At 30.6% G+C, this 24,542-nt stretch overlaps 1 protein-coding gene across 2 annotated transcripts; it reads right to left on the bottom strand.

Moving 5' to 3' along the window:
* Window positions 1–7,538: 7,538 nt before the first annotated feature.
* LOC105840654 (ester hydrolase C11orf54 homolog) lies at window positions 7,539–10,227 on the bottom strand. 2 transcript variants are annotated; one of them, XM_036283729.1, is made up of 6 exons: window positions 9,942–10,227; window positions 9,770–9,868; window positions 9,523–9,704; window positions 8,970–9,249; window positions 8,679–8,881; window positions 7,539–8,182 (listed from the first exon to the last, which is right to left on the bottom strand). In XM_036283729.1, exons 1-6 carry the CDS (start codon window positions 10,045–10,047, stop codon window positions 8,021–8,023), a joined length of 1,032 nt encoding a protein of 343 aa, XP_036139622.1. In that variant the 5' UTR covers window positions 10,048–10,227; the 3' UTR covers window positions 7,539–8,020. The 2 variants fall into 2 exon arrangements, with proteins under 2 accessions (XP_036139622.1, XP_036139623.1); XM_036283730.1 differs by having other exon boundaries at window positions 8,031–8,150.
* Window positions 10,228–24,542: the final 14,315 nt, after the last annotated feature.

Here is a 24,542-nt window from a genome sequence, read left to right as displayed (position 1 = left end):
ATAGCACTTGACGTGTAGCCTTAGAAGTTCAAGTTTTTCAGGCAAAATAATTGTTTAAAAAATGTTCTAATTAATTATATCACCTGAATTTTATACAAACATATTGTACGCGTCCCGAACTATATGAGAATTACGTTAAAATAATTAGATCTGTCGATATTCAAATAGCACTTGACGTGTAGCCTTAGAAGTTCAAGTTTTTCAGGCAAAATAATTGTTTAAAAAATGTTCTAATTAATTATATCACCTGAATTTTATACAAACATATTGTACGCGTCCCGAACTATATGAGAATTACGTTAAAATACATAGATCTGTCGATATTCGATTAGCACTTCTCGTGTAGCCTCAAAAATTCAAGTTTTTTGGGCAAAATAATTGTTTAAAAAATGTTTTAATTAATTATATCACCTGAACTTTATAGAAACATATTGTAAGCGTCCCGAACTATATGAGAATTACGTTAAAATAATTAGATCTGTCGATATTCGATTAGCACTTGTCGTGTAGCCTTAGAAATTCAAGTTTTTCAAGCATAATAATTGTTTAAAAAATGTTCTAATTAATTATATCACCGGAACTTTATAGAAACATATTGTACGCGTTTCAAACTATATGAGAATTACGTTAAAATAAATAGATCTGTCGATATTCAAATAGCACTTGACGTGTAGCCTTAGAAATTCAAGTTTTTCGGGCAAAATAATTGTTTAAAAAATGTTCTAATTAATTATATCACCTGAACTTTATAGAAACATATTGTACGCGTCCCGAACTATATCAGAATTACGTTAAAATAATTAGATCTGTCGATATTCGATTAGCACTTGTCGTGTAGCCATAAAAATTCAAGTTTTTCAAGCAAAATAATTGTTTAAAAAATGTTCTAATTAATTATATCACCGGAACTTTACAGAAACATATTGTACGCGTCCCGAACTATATGAGAATTACGTTAAAATAATTAGATCTGTTGATATTCGATTAGCACTTGTCGTGTAGCCTTAGAAATTCAAGTTTTTCAAGCATAATAATTGTTTAAAAAATGTTCTAATTAATTATATCACCGGAACTTTATAGAAACATATTGTACGCGTCCCGAACTATATGAGAATTACGTTAAAATAATTAGATCTGTCGATATTCGATTAGCACTTGTCGTGTAGCCTTAGAAATTCAAGTTTTTCAAGCATAATAATTGTTTAAAAAATGTTCTAATTAATTATATCACCTGAACTTTATAGAAACATATTGTACGCGTCCCGAACTATATGAGAATTACGTTAAAATACATAGATCTGTCGATATTCGATTAGCACTTGTCGTGTAGCCTCAAAAATTCAAGTTTTTCGGGCAAAATAATTGTTTAAAAAATGTTTTTATGAATTATATCACCTGAACTTTGTAGAAACATATTGTACGCGTCCCGAACTATATGAGAATTACGTTAAAATACATAGATCTGTCGATATTCGATTAGCACTTGTCGTGTAGCCTCAAAAATTCAAGTTTTTTGGGCAAAATAATTGTTTAAAAAATGTTTTAATTAATTATATCACCTGAACTTTATAGAAACATATTGTAAGCGTCCCGAACTATATGAGAATTACGTTAAAATAATTAGATCTGTCGATATTCGATTAGCACTTGTCGTGTAGCCTTAGAAATTCAAGTTTTTCAAGCATAATAATTGTTTAAAAAATGTTCTAATTAATTATATCACCAGAACTTTATAGAAACATATTGTACGCGTCCCAAACTATATGAGAATTACGTTAAAATAAATAGATCTGTCGATATTCAAATAGCACTTGACGTGTAGCCTTAGAAGTTCAAGTTTTTCAGGCAAAATAATTGTTTAAAAAATGTTCTAATTAATTATATCACCTGAATTTTATACAAACATATTGTACGCGTCCCGAACTATATGAGAATTACGTTAAAATAATTAGATCTGTCGATATTCGATTAGCACTTGTCGTGTAGCCATAAAAATTCAAGTTTTTCAAGCAAAATAATTGTTTAAAAAATGTTCTAATTAATTATATCACCGGAACTTTACAGAAACATATTGTACGCGTCCCGAACTATATGAGAATTACGTTAAAATAATTAGATCTGTCGATATTCGATTAGCACTTGTCGTGTAGCCTTAGAAATTCAAGTTTTTCAAGCATAATAATTGTTTAAAAAATGTTCTAATTAATTATATCACCGGAACTTTATAGAAACATATTGTACGCGTCCCGAACTATATGAGAATTACGTTAAAATAATTAGATCTGTCGATATTCGATTAGCACTTGTCGTGTAGCCTTAGAAATTCAAGTTTTTCAAGCATAATAATTGTTTAAAAAATGTTCTAATTAATTATATCACCTGAACTTTATAGAAACATATTGTACGCGTCCCGAACTATATGAGAATTACGTTAAAATACATAGATCTGTCGATATTCGATTAGCACTTGTCGTGTAACCTTAGAAATTCAAGTTTTTTGGGCAAAATAATTGTTTAAAAAATGTTTTAATTAATTATATCACCTGAACTTTGTAGAAACATATTGCACGCTTCCCGAACTATATGAGAATTAAGTTCAAATAAATAGATCTGTCGATATTCGATTAGCACTTGTCGTGTAGCCTTAGAAATTCAAGTTTTTCGGGCAAAATAATTGTTTAAAAAATGTTTTAATTAATTATATCACCTGAACTTTATAGAAACATATTGTACGCGTCCCGAACTATATGAGAATTACGTTAAAATAATTAGATCTGTCGATATTCGATTAGCACTTGTCGTGTAGCCTTAGAAATTCAAGTTTTTCAAGCATAATAATTGTTTAAAAAATGTTCTAATTAATTATATCACCTGAACTTTATAGAAACATATTGTACGCGTCCCGAACTATATGAGAATTACGTTAAAATACATAGATCTGTCGATATTCGATTAGCACTTGTCGTGTAACCTTAGAAATTCAAGTTTTTTGGGCAAAATAATTGTTTAAAAAATGTTTTAATTAATTATATCACCTGAACTTTGTAGAAACATATTGCACGCTTCCCGAACTATATGAGAATTAAGTTCAAATAAATAGATCTGTCGATATTCGATTAGCACTTGTCGTGTAGCCTTAGAAATTCAAGTTTTTCGGGCAAAATAATTGTTTAAAAAATGTTTTAATTAATTATATCACCTGAACTTTATAGAAACATATTGTAAGCGTCCCGAACTATATGAGAATTACGTTCAAATAAATAGATCTGTCGATATTCGATTAGCACTTGTCGTGTAGCCTTAGAAATTCAAGTTTTTCAAACAAAATAATTGTTAAAAAAATGTTTTAATTAATTATATCACCGGAACTTTACAGAAACATATTGTACGCGTCCCGAACTATATGAGAATTTCGTTAAAATAAATAGATCTGTCAATATTCGAATAGCACTTGACGTTTAGCCTTAGAAATTCAAGTTTTTCGGGCAAAAGAATTGTTTAAAAAATGTTTTAATTAATTATAACGCCGTAACTCTTTAAAAAACCATTATACGCGTACAGAATTATATGAAAACTGCGTTGAAATAGACATAATTGTCAATATTTGATTTGCATTTCACGTCTAGCCCAAAAATTCAAGTTTTTCGGGCAAAATAATTGTTTAAAAAATGTTTTAATTAATTATATTACCGGAACTCTTTAGAAATTTATTGTACGCGTCCGGAACTATATAAGAATTCCGTTAAAATAAATAGAACTGTCGATATTTGAACAGCATCTCACCTTTAGCCCTCAAAAGTCAAGTTTTTCGGACAAAATAATTGTTTAAAAAATGTTTTAATTAATTATATCACTGGAACTCTTTAGAAAATTATTGGACGCGTCCGGAACTATATGAAAACTGCGTTAAAATAAATAAATCTGTCGATATTCAATTAGCACTTCACGTCCAGCTTTCAAAATTCAAGTTTTCCGGGCAAAATAATTTAAAAAAAAATGTTTTTATTAATTACAACACCATAACTTTTTTAAAAACTATTGACACACGTTTAATCGGCATCGCGGAAAAGCGACAACAATACTTCGAGAGATGCGAGTATTGATGCCATGCCCTTTTTTAGAAAGGATTCTTACTTCTCCCCCCCCCTTTCTCTCTTTCTCTCTCTCTCTCTTTTTCTTCCTCTCGTATATTTTTTATTTGGCTCTTTTTTCTTTTTCCCTGATTTCTTGTAATTATTTCAATCAGCTATCAAAAGTGACAGTTTGACAGCTGAAAATGACACGAAGTAGTTTGACAGCTGGAAATGACACGAAGTGAAGACAGTCACAACGCACTTAACAACTTTATAGCGAGACAGCCAATCTCGGAAAAGCGGCAACAATAAATTCGATTCGATTTAACATCTCCTTTTTTAGATAGGATTATAGTATACCAATTGTTTTCTTGCTTTTCCCCGTGATATTTATGATTTACAGGCAAGTGCAAAACTTTAAACTAGTTTTTGTGCTACTAATTTATATCCTTTAGAACTAGAGTAATTTCACGTTGTATATAACTTATCCAAAAGTTATTGAGATAAGTAGTTTTATCACATTATATCAAAAAGCAAGAATTCATAACTTTTTTCCCAACACGTGTTGCGAAACAATTTCTTATATTACCACAAGAAAGTTGAGAGGAAAAACTTTCTGATGTAATAAGAAAACCAGTGAGGCAAACTCGATCTGATCTACAATTAAGATATATCTGAGTTCAGTTACTGATTGATAAAAATCTGATTTCGCTACGATATAGAAAATTTCAAACATTTTCATTTTCTGCTTTAATTTCTGTGCAAATGACACACACACACACGCACACACACACACACACACACACACAATTGAAACATAACTCAATTTATTACAGTTGAGAAGAACGAGAAAAAAGTTGCAACATTTATTTTTTAGTTAAATGGATTTTGTGCTGTATATACTTTCTGTTAAAGTTATGAAATGTTAAAAGTACAAGAAGAAAAAAGCAAAAATACAAATACTGTGACGAAATAAAGAAATATTTTTAATTATAAGTTATAGCTACATAATTTGCAATTATTTGTTAAAACTGTATGTGTGATATCTTAAAATATTATCAAAAATTTAAAAATTTTATAGGTTAAATAGAAAAATTATTTTTTAAAATACTTTTTATAAATTATTCAATTATTATGTTTATATCTATGTAAAATATTGGTTTTATTAATTTATAAGTTTATTCAATTTTTTATTTGCTATCTTAATTCTTATGTAAAATTTTATTTTATAATATTTATTAAAAATATTTGGTGAGGCAATAATGTTCGGATCAAATTTTTTATGAATACTAATAAAATTAATAAATATTTGTGAAAAAATTTATTTGGATTTGTTCATATGTTTAAAAATTATTTATTAAAACTACAGTAAGGTCATTTTTGCAACATAAAGCATATTGTTAGTCAAATTTTTCATTGTTTTCTTCTCTGCAGCTAATTTCAGGAACACAATTTGTTGCTTATGCAAAGTAGAGACAATAGAATTGATGTAAGTTTATAGTAAAAGCATTACAGAATAAATTTGTCTAAAGAATCAGAAGAAATACATTTAACTTTAGATATGAAAATATTTCAATATTTTAATATAATATCACTCATTTTCAGCTTTAGTTGTGTATAAATTTGTCTATTTGTCTTATGTCAATAGAATAAATTAAATAGTAAAATATTAAAAAATTAAAACAAAGTTAAAATAACATCAAATCAGTTAGTTAAGTTAGTATAATGTGCAGTTTGCCGTTAAAATTCATTATTATTCTACTAGCACAATAATATCATAATGTAAAATTATCTCTTTGCATCTAAAAATCCATCATTCATAGCAAAAAGTTATGTAGTATTATGGTGAAGTCATGATGAGAGAGATGTGCGAATGTCACATGATATTGTGATATCTACTTTTATAATATCACAGTTTCATAGTGATATCATGACAAAATTATTCTATGACAAAGCGACCATTCGTACGTCGTCATGACTTTACCATGATATCGCTGTGACTTCTTGTTAGGAGAGATCGATAATACATACGTGTTCGTTATAAGGCATGTATCTATGGCTTTGCAGCGTAATTTGTTTTAATGATGAAAGAATCATGAGAAAAACGCGATAGAATACTTTAAATATACCACTTTGCTCTATTATACCTTGTACTCGGTATAAATATCGGGTAATCACCGGTTTCTATTAATGATGGATTGTCGCATAATCCTGTAGATTTTAAAAAATATTCAAATTTCAATAAAAAAATTAAATGCACTCGTTACATTTTCTTATCTATTTCGGCAAAAGTGAATAATCTCAGATATGATTAGCTAGGTATGTCGATCTTCAACTTGCAAACATAAACATCAATTTGTTTTGCAAAACTGTTATCATATAAATAGATACATTATACACATAGAATATATCCTGTGAGTTATAAAATTATTATATACATATTTTGTCTGATTTCCTCGAACGTAATTGATGGCAATGATAGAGGAGTGCTTCTCCAAGCACTCCTCTATCATTGCCGTCTGTTCATCTACTGTTTGTTGTTAAGGTTTTTATTATGCTACAATTGGTTTTAATTGCAAAAAAATGCAACAATTTATTAAAAATAAATAATTCCTTCAAATACAATTCTGTTTTAGTATACCACATTTATAATTAAAAATAATATAAATATAAGTTAAATAAATTAATATTTATATAATTATGGATAATCCAATTATTAAATGTGTGTGTATATATTACATGACGACACACGTGGCAATATACATATATTATATTTTAAAAATAATGAAGTATTAATAATATATAGGATATCAACATATATAAGGTGAGAGACATTAGAAGATTGTAAAAGTCAGATTTATTATATCAAAGATTATACATATATTGTGTGTACTTATACGTATGATGTACATTTCTTTCTTATCTAAAAATTTGTAGAAAAGTAAGTAAAATTACGTTTAATATAATTTTTTTCTATTCTTTAGATGTAATTGATCAGAATAACTCATTCAACATATATACATACAATTCGCATTTTACAGTTCGTTGTAAATAATAATTAAAAAAGATCTAATGTTAGTTTTAATATAATGTCGCTTTAAATAATGCAATATGCAAGCAGATAGTCAAGTAAATTAAAATAATGTTTCTTCAAAGTATATGACTTAAATTATATAATAAAATTTGCTGACTAATTTTATTAATAGCGCTTAAAAATTGTAAAGTGTAATTAAAATTTTAAACAAAAATATTTTTTACACAACACCAAAAATTTCGATTAAGCGAGAGATCTATTAATTTTGGTTTGGTTTTAATTTTTGATGATAAAGATAATCGTTAGATTCTAAGAATCGTATCATTAAAAATTTAATAAACACAACAAATTCGAAGATTAAGGACTATTAAAAAATTAATCTTATATAATAAAGAACGTTTAAATCTTTTCATTAAAAATTATAAACATTATATTATAAAATATGTAGATAAAAAAATTATGGAATCTTTTGGTTTTTTTTTTGCTTATATTCCTTCCGACCTTATCGTTTCCTATATTTTTATTTCAGAACTTTATGTGCTAAATAAATTCTCGTCCTTTTTATATCTAAAAATATTTAAATTGTGCTAGCACGAAGTAATTAAATTGTTATTAATTTCCGTTTTAGAATGGAAATTACAGTAAGATTTATATCTTTAAATTTTTATTTTTGATACTTAATTACTAGAACATTTCTCGAAGTTCAAGAACTTTAAACTATCTCAAATTATATAAAAATAAATCAAGAAGATATGAGATATTAAATCTTACATTATATCTTATACTTATAAGATATTATAATCTAATAATACATCTTTATCATACTAATATACAGCAGACAATATTTGAAAAATTTTATTTACATATAAAAGCGTATACGAAACTAATTTTTTATAAAAAAATAGAGAGATGTTTATTCGCAAAAATCTTTGTAATAAACATTTGTCGCTAAATTGAAATATCCTTCATACTCTACCATATCTTCTGCGGTAAAACCATCAATTTCACCCATAAATTGTCCGCCAATACCAAAATCGGAATAACTATGGAATTGATAACGACTTATTAATAACGGCTGAAAATTATAAAGCTTTTAAATATTTCACATTTACCTTCAAAACATAGATACCATTATTTTAATTAACGTTTAATCTTTCAGAACAACCGGTAATAAATGTATACCTATTTCTGCCATTCTTTCGTTTTTATTTTTATCATTTTTGCACATTTATTAAAAAAATTTTTTTGTTTAAATAATTAATAGAAAATAAAAATTCCGATAAAAATCACTTTCATAGTTTTTATAATTTTGTTAAAAAATTAGAAATCTTTCATTTTGGTTGTTCTAGTATTAAATAGTATACAAGTTTTGCGATTATTTACTTTATAATTTAATAATTAGTACTAATTTTAGACAGAAGCAGTGAAATATAAATAATTAAGTTATTGAGAAGAAGTGAAAGAATAAGATTCATAATTATTAATATTCTTTATAGGATAATAATAAAATGAAATAATAATATCAACAGTTACTATTATCTGCATGAATGTGTATAGTATAAATAACTTACCAAACCTTTATACTCCATTCTGTAACGAGGATTTGGAATATTTACTAATGTACCAACAGCTACCAGATCTGATTTAAGAGCTACATCGTAACGCTGAAACCATGTATCAAAGTTATCAACTGATACAATCCTCTCCGGATATTTTTCTGGCATAATGCTGTGCGCTACTCGTCCCTGCCTCATCTTAAGGATGCCACCTAATGCTACGAGACCGTAAAAACACGGAAAAGTAATTAACTAATATTTTATCCACTTGTTCAACTAAATATTATAGACAAGCTTGCTTATTACCAACACGACAATTCCTTTCCACAAAGTAATGTTTACAGAGTATGGCTTGCATTATTGATATGATGTTATATCTTTTGTCAATTGCATTTTTGGCGCGTACTCTGAGAACATTGCCCTGCCTGCCTTCGCTGACAAAAAAATCACCCATAAAAGAACATATCATTTGACTGGGATTATTTATCTTTTCTGTCCTGAAATATCCGCGACTTGTATCTGCGAAAACAATGTGACTCGCATTCGTAATATTCGCAGGTGCTCTGTACATAGCGTTCATAATAAGCTATAACAACAATTGTGGTTATGAGAAATAAAGACAATGAAATGGGATTAGTGCAATTTTGTAGTTACTTGAAAAAGTAACTATAAAATTCTTAAAACTCAGTTCACAATAAATAGTACAACTGAATAATAGTAAGTTAGTATGATCAGCATAACTATGAGCTAATAATAAATGATTTAATATAATGTGCAGTAAAAACGATTTGCTTTTGTTGCTTTATAATAGCGTCAATATAATAGTATTATCATTTTCTTATTTTTTGAGAATACATACATGTCCGTTGAAAGGCATATACGGCTTTGCAGCGTAACCAGCTCCGATGATAAACGAATCGTTGCAGGTGTCCGATAACACTTCTCGAATATTCCACTGTGCGGTATTAATGTTCTGATGCGGATTTGTCATAAATTTCGGAAGTCCACCAATTTGTATTAATGACGGATTTCCACATAATCCTGTTAATTTTAATTAATATTCAATTTTTTAATAAAATATTAGGAGCACTATTTAGATTTCTTACCCATTCCTGCAAGATTATATGGTGGTTTGGTCAGACAAGGACAAGCAGCTATGTCAATCTTCAATTCACGGAAAAAGAGTGACATTCCCTCTTGCAGAACTGTTTTCACATAATGACGAATATATCAAATGTGATGTCTAATAAAAATTAAATTATAATATTTTGTACTTACCGTCTCTGACTGCTGGAAGTGTAGGCACGTGTAATCCGAACATATTGCCTATTGGAATGTATGGATTCTCTTTAGTACAAGCTGTGCCGTTCGTCGAAATTTCCATAACGTTTAATTTAGATTTAAAAACAAAACTATTAAATAGATATAAAGAGCTCACGCAAAAATTTATAAAATTTTAAATTATAGTAATATATCCAATGTGTAAATCTAAAAACAGGCAGTATAAATAATATTTAGAACAATAAAGTGAGACAAATGTGAAAATAATATGCATTGTGTGTGTATGTATGATATATAGAAAAACAAAGTATGTAATTAAAATGTTACTTATATTTAAAATATAACATGTTTAATTATAACATCAATTAATTGACGAATTAGTTAAATAAAAGATACTTTTTAATTTTTTGTTGTTTGCCTAACGTTTGTTTAAAACCTAATGCAAATATAATTTCATATAAGAATAATACGCTGTACATGTTTAATAACAGAAAAAACCAATAAAAAACTAACTGTGTTTCACGACTTAAAAAAAACTTTTAACAATTAAGTTAGTATAAATACAATTTTCTAAGCATATTGTGCGTGTGTGTGTTTAAATAGGTGTCAAAAATTACTCAATTTTAATAATATTACGTTGTATATACTTACTAAATGCCTCCTAAAAGAGTTGTCCAATTTCTGTTCAATTTCTTACTTAATTCACCATTATAGGTATGTCTTTTCTTCCTTCATCAACTCGACTGAGAAGTATGAATAAGAGCAATACAGATTAACACTGTTCTCTTTGTAAATATAACCGAAAACGAAATCATAAATATGTATATAGAAGATTACCACGGTCATGAAGTTATAGTAGTAATAAATATATTCGTGAAATCGATAATATCTTCGAAATTTATAACTTAAATTAACATACTTATGTGTAACTTTTCTTTTATTTAAACATTGATTTAAAAAACATTTAAAGTTATAAGAAAAATTTGATCTATTCGTATTTATAAATTAATGCCACATTATAATAAATTTATAAACATTAAGGTATTTTATTACCAAATAATACTGTTTTCTCATTAGTTATGTACGTCATTCAGTTAATAAACAAAGTAATGTTATCGGTTATTTTAAACTAACACAATTTTTATTACTTCGTGTAAATTAACGACCAATTATTTAAAAAAGCTATTAATGTCAATATGTTTTTTTATTATATAAGCTTTACATCCATTTCTATTAACGTGTTCGACTTTGATATCGACTTTAATTTATTGTTTATCTTTTTCTAATTCTTAGAATTAATTAAATTAACAAGAGAACCTTGCGAACTTGAAAATTCAAATTTTAATGAAACTTGGCATAAATGTAGAGGGTGTGAATACATGAATTTAGAATTTTTACAATACTCTGAGAGTTGTAAAATATAATTATACACAGAGGATTGTAAAAATTATTTTCGGCAATAGGCTGACAATTGCAGAAAATGTCGAACTTTTACAATACACAGAGGATTGTAGAAATTATTTTCTGCAACAGCCTGACAATTGCAGAAAATATCGAATTTTTACAATACACAGAGCATTGTAAAAATTATTTTCTGCAACAGGCTGACAATTGCAGAAAATATCGAATTTTTACAATACACAGAGCATTGTAAAAATTATTTTCTGCAATAGGCTGACAATTGCAGAAAATATCGAATTTTTACAATACACAGAGCATTGTAAAAATTATTTTCTGCAATAGGCAGACAATTGCAGAAAATATCGAATTTTTACAATACACAGAGTGTTGTAAAAAATAATTAATGCAATAGGCTGACAATTGCAAAAAATATCGAATTTTTACAATACACAGAGCATTGTAAAAATTATTTTCTGCAATAGGCTGACAATTGCAGAAAATATCGAATTTTTACAATACACAGAGCATTGTAAAAATTATTTTCTGCAATAGGCTGACAATTGCAGAAAATATTAAATTTTTACAATACACAGAGCATTGTAAAAATTATTTTCTGCAATAGGCAGACAATTGCAGAAAATATCGAATTTTTACAATACACAGAGCATTGTAAAAATTATTTTCTGCAATAGGCTGACAATTGCAGAAAATATCGAATTTTTACAATACACAGAGCATTGTAAAAATTATTTTCTGCAATAGGCTGACAATTGCAGAAAATATCGAATTTTTACAATACACAGAGCATTGTAAAAATTATTTTCTGCAACAGGCTGACAATTGCAGAAAATATCGAATTTTTACAATACACAGAGCATTGTAAAAATTATTTTCTGCAATAGGCTGACAATTGCAGAAAATATCGAATTTTTACAATACACAGAGCATTGTAAAAATTATTTTCTGCAATAGGCTGACAATTGCAGAAAATATCGAATTTTTACAATACACAGAGCATTGTAAAAATTATTTTCTGCAATAGGCTGACAATTGCAGAAAATATCGAATTTTTACAATACACAGAGCATTGTAAAAATTATTTTCTGCAACAGGCTGACAATTGCAGAAAATATCGAATTTTTACAATACACAGAGCATTGTAAAAATTATTTTCTGCAATAGGCAGACAATTGCAGAAAATATCGAATTTTTACAATACACAGAGCATTGTAAAAATTATTTTCTGCAATAGGCTGACAATTGCAGAAAATATCGGATTTTTACAATACACAGAGCATTGTAAAAATTATTTTCTGCAATAGGCTGACAATTGCAGAAAATATCGAATTTTTACAATACACAGAGCATTGTAAAAATTATTTTCTGCAATAGGCAGACAATTGCAGAAAATATCGAATTTTTACAATACACAGAGCATTGTAAAAATTATTTTCTGCAATAGGCTGACAATTGCAGAAATAATCGAATTTTTACAATACACAGAGTGTTGTAAAAAATAATTAATGCAATAGTCTGACAATTGCAGAAAATATCGAATTTTTACAATACACAGAGCATTGTAAAAATTATTTTTTGCAATAGGCTGACAATTGCAGAAAATATCGAATTTTTACAATACACAGAGTGTTGTAAAAAATAATTAATGCAATAGTCTGACAATTGCAGAAAATATCGAATTTTTACAATACACAGAGCATTGTAAAAATTATTTTTTGCAATAGGCAGACAATTGCAGAAAATATCGAATTTTTACAATACACAGAGCATTGTAAAAATTATTTTCTGCAATAGGCAGACAATTGCAGAAAATATCGAATTTTTACAATACACAGAGTGTTGTAAAAATTATTTTCTGCAATAGGCAGACAATTGCAGAAAATATCGAATTTTTACAATACACAGAGCATTGTAAAAATTATTTTCTGCAATAGGCTGACAATTGCAGAAAATATCGAATTTTTACAATACACAGAGTGTTGTAAAAAATAATTAATGCAATAGTCTGACAATTGCAGAAAATATCGAATTTTTACAATACACAGAGCATTGTAAAAATTATTTTCTGCAATAGGCTGACAATTGCAGAAAATATCGAATTTTTACAATACACAGAGCATTGTAAAAATTATTTTCTGCAATAGGCTGACCATTGCAGAAAATATCGAATTTTTACAATACACAGAGCATTGTAAAAATTATTTTCTGCAATAGGCTGACAATTGCAGAAAATATCGAATTTTTACAATACACAGAGCATTGTAAAAATTATTTTCTGCAATAGGCTGACCATTGCAGAAAATATCGAATTTTTACAATACACAGAGCATTGTAAAAATTATTTTCTGCAATAGGCTGACAATTGCAGAAAATATCGAATTTTTACAATACACAGAGCATTGTAAAAATTATTTTCTGCAATAGGCAGACAATTGCAGAAAATATCGGATTTTTACAATACACAGAGCATTGTAAAAATTATTTTCTGCAATAGGCAGACAATTGCAGAAAATATCGAATTTTTACAATACACAGAGTGTTGTAAAAAATAATTAATGCAATTGGCTGACAATTGCAGAAAATATCGAATTTTTACAATACACAGAGCATTGTAAAAATTATTTTCTGCAATAGGCTGACAATTGCAGAAAATATCGAATTTTTACAATACACAGAGCATTGTAAAAATTATTTTCTGCAATAGGCAGACAATTGCAGAAAATATCGGATTTTTACAATACACAGAGCATTGTAAAAATTATTTTCTGCAATAGGCAGACAATTGCAGAAAATATCGAATTTTTACAATACACAGAGTGTTGTAAAAAATAATTAATGCAATAGGCTGACAATTGCAGAAAATATCGAATTTTTACAATACACAGAGGATTGTAAAAATTATTTTCTGCAATAGGCTGCAATTGTAGAAAATAATGAATTTTTACAATACTCTGACAAGGGAATCTCGCGAATCCGTAAATTCTGATTTTACTGAAACTTGGCATGAATGTAGAGGGGGGTTAATACATGAATTTGGAATTTTTTAGTTGGTGCCCAAAAACGGTTTGAAGGGGTAAAACCACCCTTCAAAGTTGATACATTTTTGCGGTTTTTCGATATATCTCGTAAACTAAACAAAATATTAAAAAATGTTTCATACAAAAGTTTTACAGCATAAATACCTCCATTTAACTGTGCTATTCATTTTTTGAAAAAAAAAGAAAAAAAAATTTAAATAATTATCATAGTTAAATAAAGATATTTATACTATAAAACTTTCGTATGAAACATTTTTTTATATTTTGTTTAATTTACGAGATATATCGAAAAACCGCAAAAATCGTCTCAACTTGAAGGGTGGTTTCATTCCTTCAAACCGTTTTTGGGCACCAACAAAAAATTTCTAAATTCATGTATTCACCCCCTCTATATTTATGCCAAGTTTCATTAAAATCTGAATTTTCGAGTTCGCGAGGTTCCCTTGTAAGTTCAAAATTAATCTACATTTGTTAAAACTGGACATTATTGATTGTTTTAATAAAATACAACAGTTTTTATGCCAGTATTCCACGTTATATCTTATAATATTTCTTTAAATACAACTTTTCAATATTAAGCCTAAAAGATCATTAAAACTTTGTTACATTATTAAATGTATTACATATTAAATGTACGCTCGGTTATCTTGTGCATAATCTATTTTAATAATGTGAAAAAGCATATATTTATATACAGTGTGGAGTTCATTTTTTTTCAAGGGATCGTTATAAAATAATATTATAGTCGTTAAGCAAGCATGTTTTATAATAACATTATCGAATTCTTTTAGGGAGCACGATTGTTACAGCATTAAATAAAAAAGGCTAAGGTAAAATTTAGTAAAGTTAATAAAGCTCTGCTATCATATTCTATCTTTTTATTATATCGAAATAAGTGTTTAAATAATTAGTTGAACTACACCAAGAAGTTTTCCAAGAATCTCGTTTGTTCAGGCAGTCGGAATTTACTATCAGTGCGTGTCGATGGGTACTTGGATCAATATACACGTTCCTAGATTTTCGTTTTCTTTCACCGTATTTGCTTCGGGGTGCTTTCCGTTCGTGGCAAGGTTTCCTTTCCCGACGAACCTGCCTTAGCAATACGCGATACGCCGAAAAAAAACCTACGACGATCCTGAGGGAAAGATCAGATTAGAGTCGCTCTTCTCTCAGTCAACGTGACGAGAACGCGGAAGGCTGTGGTATTGAAGTTAATACCCCGTAATGAACGTAAGTCGTGAAGAATCGCGTTTTATCTAACGTCAAACGAGTGGCAAAATGCGGGCGGTGATACATGGGGTGTTTATTGTACATACGTATCACAGGGGAGAACGGCGGCGTGTTCTTTCCGCCGCGTCCGCCCTTGTCAGACGGGGAAAAAAGGAAATCGTGACACAAAGCACCTCTCTTCTTCGACGTTCCTCTCACCTTCACGTTTCTCGTCTCTTCTTTGAGCGTAATACGCTTTTCAGGATTTTCGCACGGTAATATCTCTGCTCGAGTTAGACCGGCGAACGGCGTTAATCAGCGCCTTTCGCGCGTATTTGTTCCCCGGTAGTTTTACACAAATTGGTACCTCAATTCTCTTTTCACAGAGTAAAGAGATTTCTCATCTTATTTAGCGTTGAACACGGGATTACTCAGACAATCTGATTATCTCATGCAGAGTGTGATAACGCATATTCATACATGTGAGAACAAAATAGGTAGCTTGTACATATTAAAACAATTAAAATCGTCTAATTTCTTTGACATCGTTCCCTTTATTTATTTCATTAGAGTTACATACACGTATTTATAAGATTACGTCAACTTATGAGTATCGTTCGTAATCGTTTGCAACATCTGTAAAATGTCTTTGTAAAGTGCTTAAAAAATATATATACATGGTTTTAGATGTTACTATCAATTATCCAGTATTTTAACTTACGCCGTGTGTATTCGCGTTAAGTTCAGCGCGACTAATTCGCTGAAAGTAATGCCCGACGTCGCAACGTGTTCATGTTTTTGAAATTTCGGGAAGTTCCTCCGTCATCATTCACGCCGTACTGCGCCGACCTAGACGAACGCGATGTCATAAAGTGTGGGGTGTGCCCGTGAGAAGCAGGTACCCGCTTATTGCGCTTTTAAAAAAAAACGGGGTGGAAAGGAAAGGGGGAAAAAAAAGAATCGCGAGTTTTTTTGCATTATTATAGTTCGTCTGCGCGCGACGCATTGCACGTCACGAGCGCCCCGTGCGCCGCGAGTTATGAAATATCGCGAAACGTCAGGGTTGGGTAAAGGGAAAGGAGGACGAGAAGGGGTTTGCGCGGAAATAGTAGGTCAGCGGCGGCAAAGGGGAGAGAAAATCCACCTCGAAATTTTGGCCGAGCCAGTGTATGGACTTTACGGGCGACGTGTCGCAAAGAGAGATGTCCTCGTTCTTTTTGCCGGCTTTATGAATTATTATTTCGACGCGGCGCGCTTTCGCGCGCCCTCTTCTCCCGCGCTCCCCCTCCTCCGCCGTCGATGGCCCGGAAATTGGCGGAATCTGGAGGTGCCGGAATGGAAATTAAAACTCGCGCGCAGGTACCTCTGTTTCCAGAGTTTCAATCGATCCTGTCTTTTCGACCCTCTCTCCGCTCTCTTTTTCTTGCTTCTCGAGCTTGAAGTTTCAAATAGCATCTCCCTTATCTTCGTTTGCAATGATAGAGTTGCTAATTCCTGTTGCGTGAATAATAACATACGTAGCTTTAGTCATACAGTCGTTAATGCGCTGTTCCGAACAAAATTGTTCGTAGATTCAAAAAAAAGTATTCTTCGGATCTTATAACAGAATAAAAATTATTGTACCATAAATTTTTAGAAAAATTTTTCTTTGTCAGACTCTTTAAATATTCAAAAAATGAGGAAATAGGCTTTAATATTCTTAAGCTTGCTTTTATCTGTCAATGTAACTTGAACGTAGAAAGAAACCAGCTTTAATATATATGAAAATGTTAATATTGACCCCGACTATGTAAATAGTAAAGAATTCGCTAAATCTCGAAGTTTTTTTTGCGTAAAATTTGTGAAAAATATTAAGAGATAAAAAGAAATGGAATGAAGTATAATTACGAAGTCAGTCTTTTGTCCAGAAGATTACTTAGTGAAACAAATTTCCATGAAATCCTCTTAATTTCAAGCGCCCCAATATATCTTGCTGCGGTCATTTTCGCTCGACCGACGGGATGAGATGCTGTGTTTACTCTACTTTAATACCACTAACGGTAGAGTGAACGTAGCAGCTGATCGGAGGGATTTAAGGGAAAGATGCTTCTTATTCGACGATATATCGAGAATATCTCCGTCGAATTAATCCTTCCAATTAATCCTTCTTGGATACAGTATCTAGATGGAGTTTCTTAGAACCCGTGTGATTTCTAAATGTACGTGATAAACTGCAACGTAAACCGGAGAGATTTCGCCCTTGTCTTTTTGGTGGAAAGTGGACGCGTGGCACTGAAATCTGTAAAGTTCTTCAGAGGGATTGTCGCGCGGGATCATCATCCGTTAAAACTTTTCAGCACTTGACGTTTCGATAACTAAGACTCAAATTAAAACCAATAAATCTCGATAATTTGACTAAAAGTTGGTAAGCTTCGAATAAGAGAAGATTCCGTTAAGTTTGCCCTTAAATTGAACGACGGATTGGAATTCCACTTCGCATTCGTGCTTTCAGATCTTGCCCCGTTATACGAATTGTGCAAACACACTTTTCATTGTATCATTCAGAATATTTCTGTCACGATTAATGATGGAATCGAATTCATAAAAATCCGTTAAATTTAGGTTTTATTTTCTAAGATTCCAGTAACATTCATAAAAAATAATATCTCATATATTGTACTTGGGAAGTAATTGACTAGTTACTTTCAAATTTTAAAATGAGTACCTGCGAAAATTTTATAGGTACTTATAAGTAATTTCTATTGTAAATAATTTTTTTATAAATAATACTTGAACTCTAAGAATGAAATTGTTGAAACACTAGAAGTAAAAAACTGTCTAGTAAAGTATTCATAACGAGTTCGAACATTGTTCCAAATTCGAATCACCTTGGAAATAATACTTTTGTTTCTTGAGGTATACATAAAGAGTTCAAACCCATTTTGTCCAGGTTCGAGTCTATTTGAAAGCACAATTTTTTTATATTTCAAAGTAATTGTAGAGAGTTGGAAACAAGCTGGCGGATTCGAACCTACTTGTAAGATACCTAATCCCATCGCTAGTCGCGATACTTCACGCGTGGTCAGTGGGTTCAAATTTAAGCGTCTCGATACAAGAGCGCGAAATGTTATTTCGCGCGATAGAGCTTGGGTTACGAGGCAGAAGGGATCAGAAATCCCAGAGATATACGGCGACGCGTTAACGAGGCACGTTACTTCGACGTCCACGAGAAGAGGAAGACAGCCGGGAAATCGCGCCTTACCTTAGCTCACGGACAGGGAAGCGATATTTTATGTCAGGCTGGTAACTGGTACCTGACTCTCGTGTCTTTCCTCTTCGTCGTTCTTGGATCAAGCGAACGAGAAGGACGGGGGGAATACTAGGAAGGTGGAGCACGAAGATAAGAAGAGAGAGAGAGAGAGAGAGAGAGAGAGAGAGAGAGAGAGAGAGAGAGAGAGAGAGAGACGGATAAAGAGATCCCGGAAATATCGAAGGGGAGAATATACGGTGAGAATTAACTCGAGGTCGCAAGGGGTTGCTCTCTTCCGTGTTCGTTGTCTTGTCTGTCGCCCTTTAAGGACACGGCCGTGAAATTGTGCGTAGAAAGGGCGGTGCGAGTGAATCTTCGATTGTTTTTCGATATCTTGTGATTAACCGGATTCCGAATATCGGGTTACTAACTGCTTGAAATTGGAGTGAAAAAATAACAAGCTATAACTTAGTAATTACGAGTAATCAAATATAATAACAGTAATCAATTGATCACTAAACGATCACCAAACACGATTATCCGATTTAATAATTAATATATTATTAAATTAATATTTTTAAATATTAATCAAACATTTAATAAAAATAATTTTATCAAAGCTCGATTATTGTTATTATATCAAACTCTTTCTTTAGTGAGATCACAAATTAAGTTATGTATATCACTTCACAATACAGCTTTATGTAACATTATTAGTGCATTATGTTACTGCACAAAAGAAGTTGAATTGACGTTACATCATATTCATTACGTTAGATTTCTTTCTTATCTCTGCTTTCAGGTCTGCGGGCATACATAAGAAGTGGATAAAATAGAGTCGACGAGGGATGAATATTTCCGACGTTCGCACTTTCGCACGCCCCGCAGACTTTGAGCTCTTACCCTAATCCAAGTAGTGCGTTGATCTCGTAAACGGTACTGTATAGTCACACCGAATTTGCATTTCGGGACGCAAGTCTCCTACGTCCCTGTTACCACCTTCCTTCCGCCAGCCATCTCGATGAAATAAACCGCTCGATAGTCACCTTGCGATCCCACTCACGAATTCGTGGCACGCCTCGCGCGCGATAGGGGATGAGAATCGTGCAATTTGCCGCAGAACAGACACAAAGCGACGCGCATTAATTAAAACAGACGGATATATTTTGCAACGAACGAACGTATATTTCTGCGTATTTTACCTTGCGGAAACAAAAACTAATTCAAATGTATTATCGATTAAGATGGAAATTAATCGAAAACAGATCTCATCAATTGAAATCTCATTATTCTCGGTTAAAATTCAATAATGTATTATATTTTCTGAATTAATCCTAGGTTCCTATTTATCTTTTAAACAGTTTCTAAAATTAAATCAACTTACCTTTAGGAGAACTAATGTACACGTATCATAATTTTTAATTAATCTTTTAAGGACTTTGATATTTTTTCGGAAAAAAACTTTAAATATGTATTTTAAGAGATAATTTATAAACACGCAATTTTTATAAACTTCAAAAAACCTTTAAAGATAATATAGATATTTACAATTGCGTGTTCATGTTTTTTAGGAAGGAATAAAGGAAAACAGGCAGGAGAAGATAATATGTAGTTAAATTAAGCAATTTATATATGATAATATTTGTCGATTGTATAATATAATATAAACAAAAAGCACAAAGCTTTAAACAATTATTTTTTCTCTCTCTCTCTCTCTCTCTCTCTCTCTCTCTCTCTATTTTTATGGAGTAAAGAGATAAAATTCTCGAATTCACATTACGATCTTACAAATTATTTTAATATATACGTTTCGTAGTAAGATAGAATTTAAGCCATTATGCTAAATCCTTAAATGCAAAAGTCATTAGTAAGATCATATCTTATACAGTTACTCTTAACGAAGTATTTTGTTTTGTGAATACGAGTGTCCTTAATGACCAAAAATATTAACCTAACTATATAGTATAATGTACAAGCATTTTGTAAGCATCAGAAACTTCTCTATTAATTCAATTTAAATAATACGAATTATTGCACACGTGCAATGCTGATTATAAAAATTCACTGTAGATAAAAAAAAAGATGTTGATAATCAGATCTCGTTAATTTAGACACACATTTGCACACATGTTATAAAATTTTTCTCATAATAACAAATAAAAATATTATATAATATATATGTATATTTAATTAATTAATAAAATAATATATGAATTATGTACAAAATAAGGGTTAGTGAAATCGGACAGAAAAATTTATTGTGTATATAATAATAATAAATTAGTAAGGAAAAGGAATATTATATTCTATACACACACATATATATATATATATATATATATATATATATATATAATTTTATTTATTATATTAAATTATTTTTACTGAGCAAAATGGCAGAAAATATATTAAAATTATGGCAACATATATTTGATAACATGATGACGCTAAAATAAAATATCAACAAAGCATAGTTATTAGACATGCAGTAAAATGCGTCAAATTTGGATGTTTAATTTGAATCTTCATAGATATGGCCACCTGTTGCATGAAAATATCTCTGTATTGTGTACGCAAACTACTACGTACTCTCTTATCTTAGATCGAATAATCACTTCACCTGTAGCATACTTAATTTTCTAGACACGATCTAATAAAACGACTTGTCAGCTATTAATACAATGTGTGGCAGACTTTTAGTGTATCTATTATCTTTATTATGCTTAATGTCTTAATGTTTATTATCATCTTTAATATGCATATTAGTAAATTTTACATGTGTCATCAATTGTGATTTTTGAAGATAATTAAGAATATTATTATTTTTTCAAGTGATTTTTTAAGATACATTATGAGTTCATGTAACAAACAACTATCTTTAAAAAATTTTTTAATTTAAGTTTTTAATTTTCTGAAATATTTTGTTCAAGCAAGGATTATAGCAATTTTATGTCTTCTACTAATAATGACAAAAATGCGTCAAAAAAATTCATCTCCGATTTCTCTTCAAAAAATTAATGTTATCAACATAATATTATGCTTAAACAGACGAAAAAAAGTAAAACAAATATAATCTAATTTATAAAAGATCATCTATATAATATGTGTATATATTTTATATCTTTTGTCTATAACAACATACAAGTATATTAATATTATATTTTATAACAATATACAACAAGTATAAACTTAAAAAATATCATAAAAATTTTTTTTTCTAAAATATTTTGTGGCTTTTATTGATGTATTTTATGATAACAAAAGAACAAAAATGTAACTGTAAATTTTATTAGAAAGAAATGATTTAAAACTAAGAAATAAAGCCATTATTTTATATTAAAAATGATTAAATCACAATAAACTTTTGGCAAAAAATTCTCATTATTATCAATAATAAAAACATTATTTTTTTTATAAAAAAAGATAGTTCGTCAAAGTTGCAAGGTTTTTATATTGATTTTCGTTGAGTTCGTCAATAAAACGAAAGTGTACAACGAAAATATTTAACAGATTGATCCGTGGACGGTTGAATCCTCGAGCTTATCGAATATCTTCCAATCGATGAACAAAACGAAGAGCAGAACTATTCGTTCTTCTGATAGCTTTTAGTTGAATTTATAGCCATTCAGAACACAAAAGCAATCAGCGAATTATCTCTTTCGGCGCCGGAAGCGCAGAGTTGACGAGTCCTCCTGATATATACGCTTGTACTAGAGTATACCTATAGGTGGAAAAGAGCGTAGTTTGATGCGATCTAGGGAGAAAAATCGCCAGCCGACCTCAGCCCCTTCAAATTTTAATCTGTCTTCGAAGAGAGAGAGAGAGAGAGAGAGTCATCCCAAATATTTTACTGATTCTCTATGAGAATTCATTTTGCACCAGCTTGCTGACAATACGATTATTTCCTCGAGAGGAATCCAATTATTCTTCTTGTATGTGTAACCTTCAAAGATATTAAAAAATCAGAAAAAGCGGATAATATTTTAGCAGAACAAATTGATGATCAGAAATTCAGGAACTAACAAATTTGTTAAATTAAGAAAGGGTCTTTTCGATGTCGATATGTAAATTATCGCATTTGGATAATTGCGGCAGCCAAATTGCGCTATAAAACTCAACGTTTCCTTTCTTCTAATTTTATAAAATAATATATAATTTTATAAAATAATAATAATTACAGTTATTTGAATAAACTCTCTTAGTTTTAATCATTTATATAATATTTCAATCATCAATTTCAACATTATTCTTTCGTTGAATCTAATTAATGCATTTTTACATAATGAATTGAGAGAACTTGAAAATTTAATTTTTTAACAATATTTGTAAAGTACACGGAAAAATGTTTGTACAACTTCTAAAAATTTAGCTAAATACGAATCAGAATGATAATTTTATGTTGGACCATCAAAACAATTATAAATAATAATATTGAGGCAAAAAAATTTTACATTCTAAGAGTAGTTAGCTTAAACATTCAATATCATTTTTTTAATCGTTCAACAGAATTATTTTTAGACTTGTATTTCAGCAAAATCTTTTCGTGTAGGTATATTAATTAATATTTGATGTTATACATGGAAATAGTATCTTCATGCACACAAAAACGCACGAAGACAAAAATATTAAACTAATTGCACTTACAGTGTATATCGCTTTTATTTTTTATTGGAAAGAGAATTCTGTCCAAATTTTATCGAGTCATAACTCGATAAAATTTGGAATGTTTAAATGGTCACGATACGAGAGAACAAGCAATTCTCTGAGCGTGCCTCTCTTTTAACGAGAGAGGCGTTTTCGTTTTTTCAGATACACAAAACCAAATATTGTTCTTTTTCTCTTCTTTTTAGTTCTCTTTTTTTTTTGTATGCACGAAGACATTCGTGAAAAGGAACAAAACGAAGTCTCAGATTTTTCCCGATGGCGCCACGGCCTTTCTCTACACAGCACCCAGAATATCCCGTTCCGTTTCGTTGGAGAAACGACCGAAACCACGCTCGATGGACTCGGCGTCGCGCGTCGTTTGGATGATCGTATAGACGCGGAGAGTAACCGATATACACGCGTCGCCGCGTTTAACGCGGTGGAATCAGTTGGCCAATAATGGAATTTACTTCGGTTATAGACGGGGAGGGAGAGAAGGTTGGAGGGAGATAGGATGAGAGAGGCAGAGAAGCAGGGAGGGAGAAAGGGTAGACGAGCGAACGGAAAAGGGAGAGAGAAAACCGTCTCGTTCTCTCTCTCTCTCTCTCTCTCTCTCTCTCTCTCTCTCTCTCTCTCTCTCTCTCTCTCTTCCATGTTGCACAACATAACGCGATGTAATCTGGTATCGCGCGATGGATGTGAGCGAGGCCGCCGGTCCATGCACCCATTTGTGCCGGCACCGTGGATTTGGATGAATCGATATCTCTACGACTCGGCTCTCTCCCTCTGGCACTACGGCCGTCACTCTCCCTCTCGCATCGAGCCGCCTCGGTGCGCCGATAATCCCCAACCCCCGGCTCCGCTTCGTCACTTCGTCCGCGTTTGTCCCCCTTTAGCGGTAACGGCCCGACCATCGGAGCCAGGGCGCCGGCTAGTCTAGTCAAATAAAAGTTGGAAGTCGTCTAGCCCACGCCGAAATAGCAGGAGGATGCTTACCGGGCTGGTTGGGGAATACTAACGATGTTATTACAACGCCAACATTTTGATTTCTATGTATCG

This window comes from Monomorium pharaonis, chromosome 3, assembly GCF_013373865.1.
Source record: "Monomorium pharaonis isolate MP-MQ-018 chromosome 3, ASM1337386v2, whole genome shotgun sequence".
Classification (NCBI taxonomy): Eukaryota; Metazoa; Arthropoda; class Insecta; order Hymenoptera; family Formicidae; genus Monomorium; species Monomorium pharaonis.
Note: the sequence above shows the minus strand (reverse complement) of the source record. Positions and strands in the feature narration are given on the sequence as shown.

Coding starts and splice junctions, on each gene's coding strand:
- LOC105840654 (XM_036283729.1), bottom strand. CDS start 10,047: ATGGAAATTTCGACGAACGGCACAGCTTGTACTAAAGAGAATCCATAC. Junction 8,882..8,969: donor GGAAAGGAATTGTCGTGTTG/GTAATAAGCAAG, acceptor ACGGTCTCGTAG/CATTAGGTGGCATCCTTAAG. Junction 8,183..8,678: donor GAATGGAGTATAAAGGTTTG/GTAAGTTATTTA, acceptor TATAATTTTCAG/CCGTTATTAATAAGTCGTTA.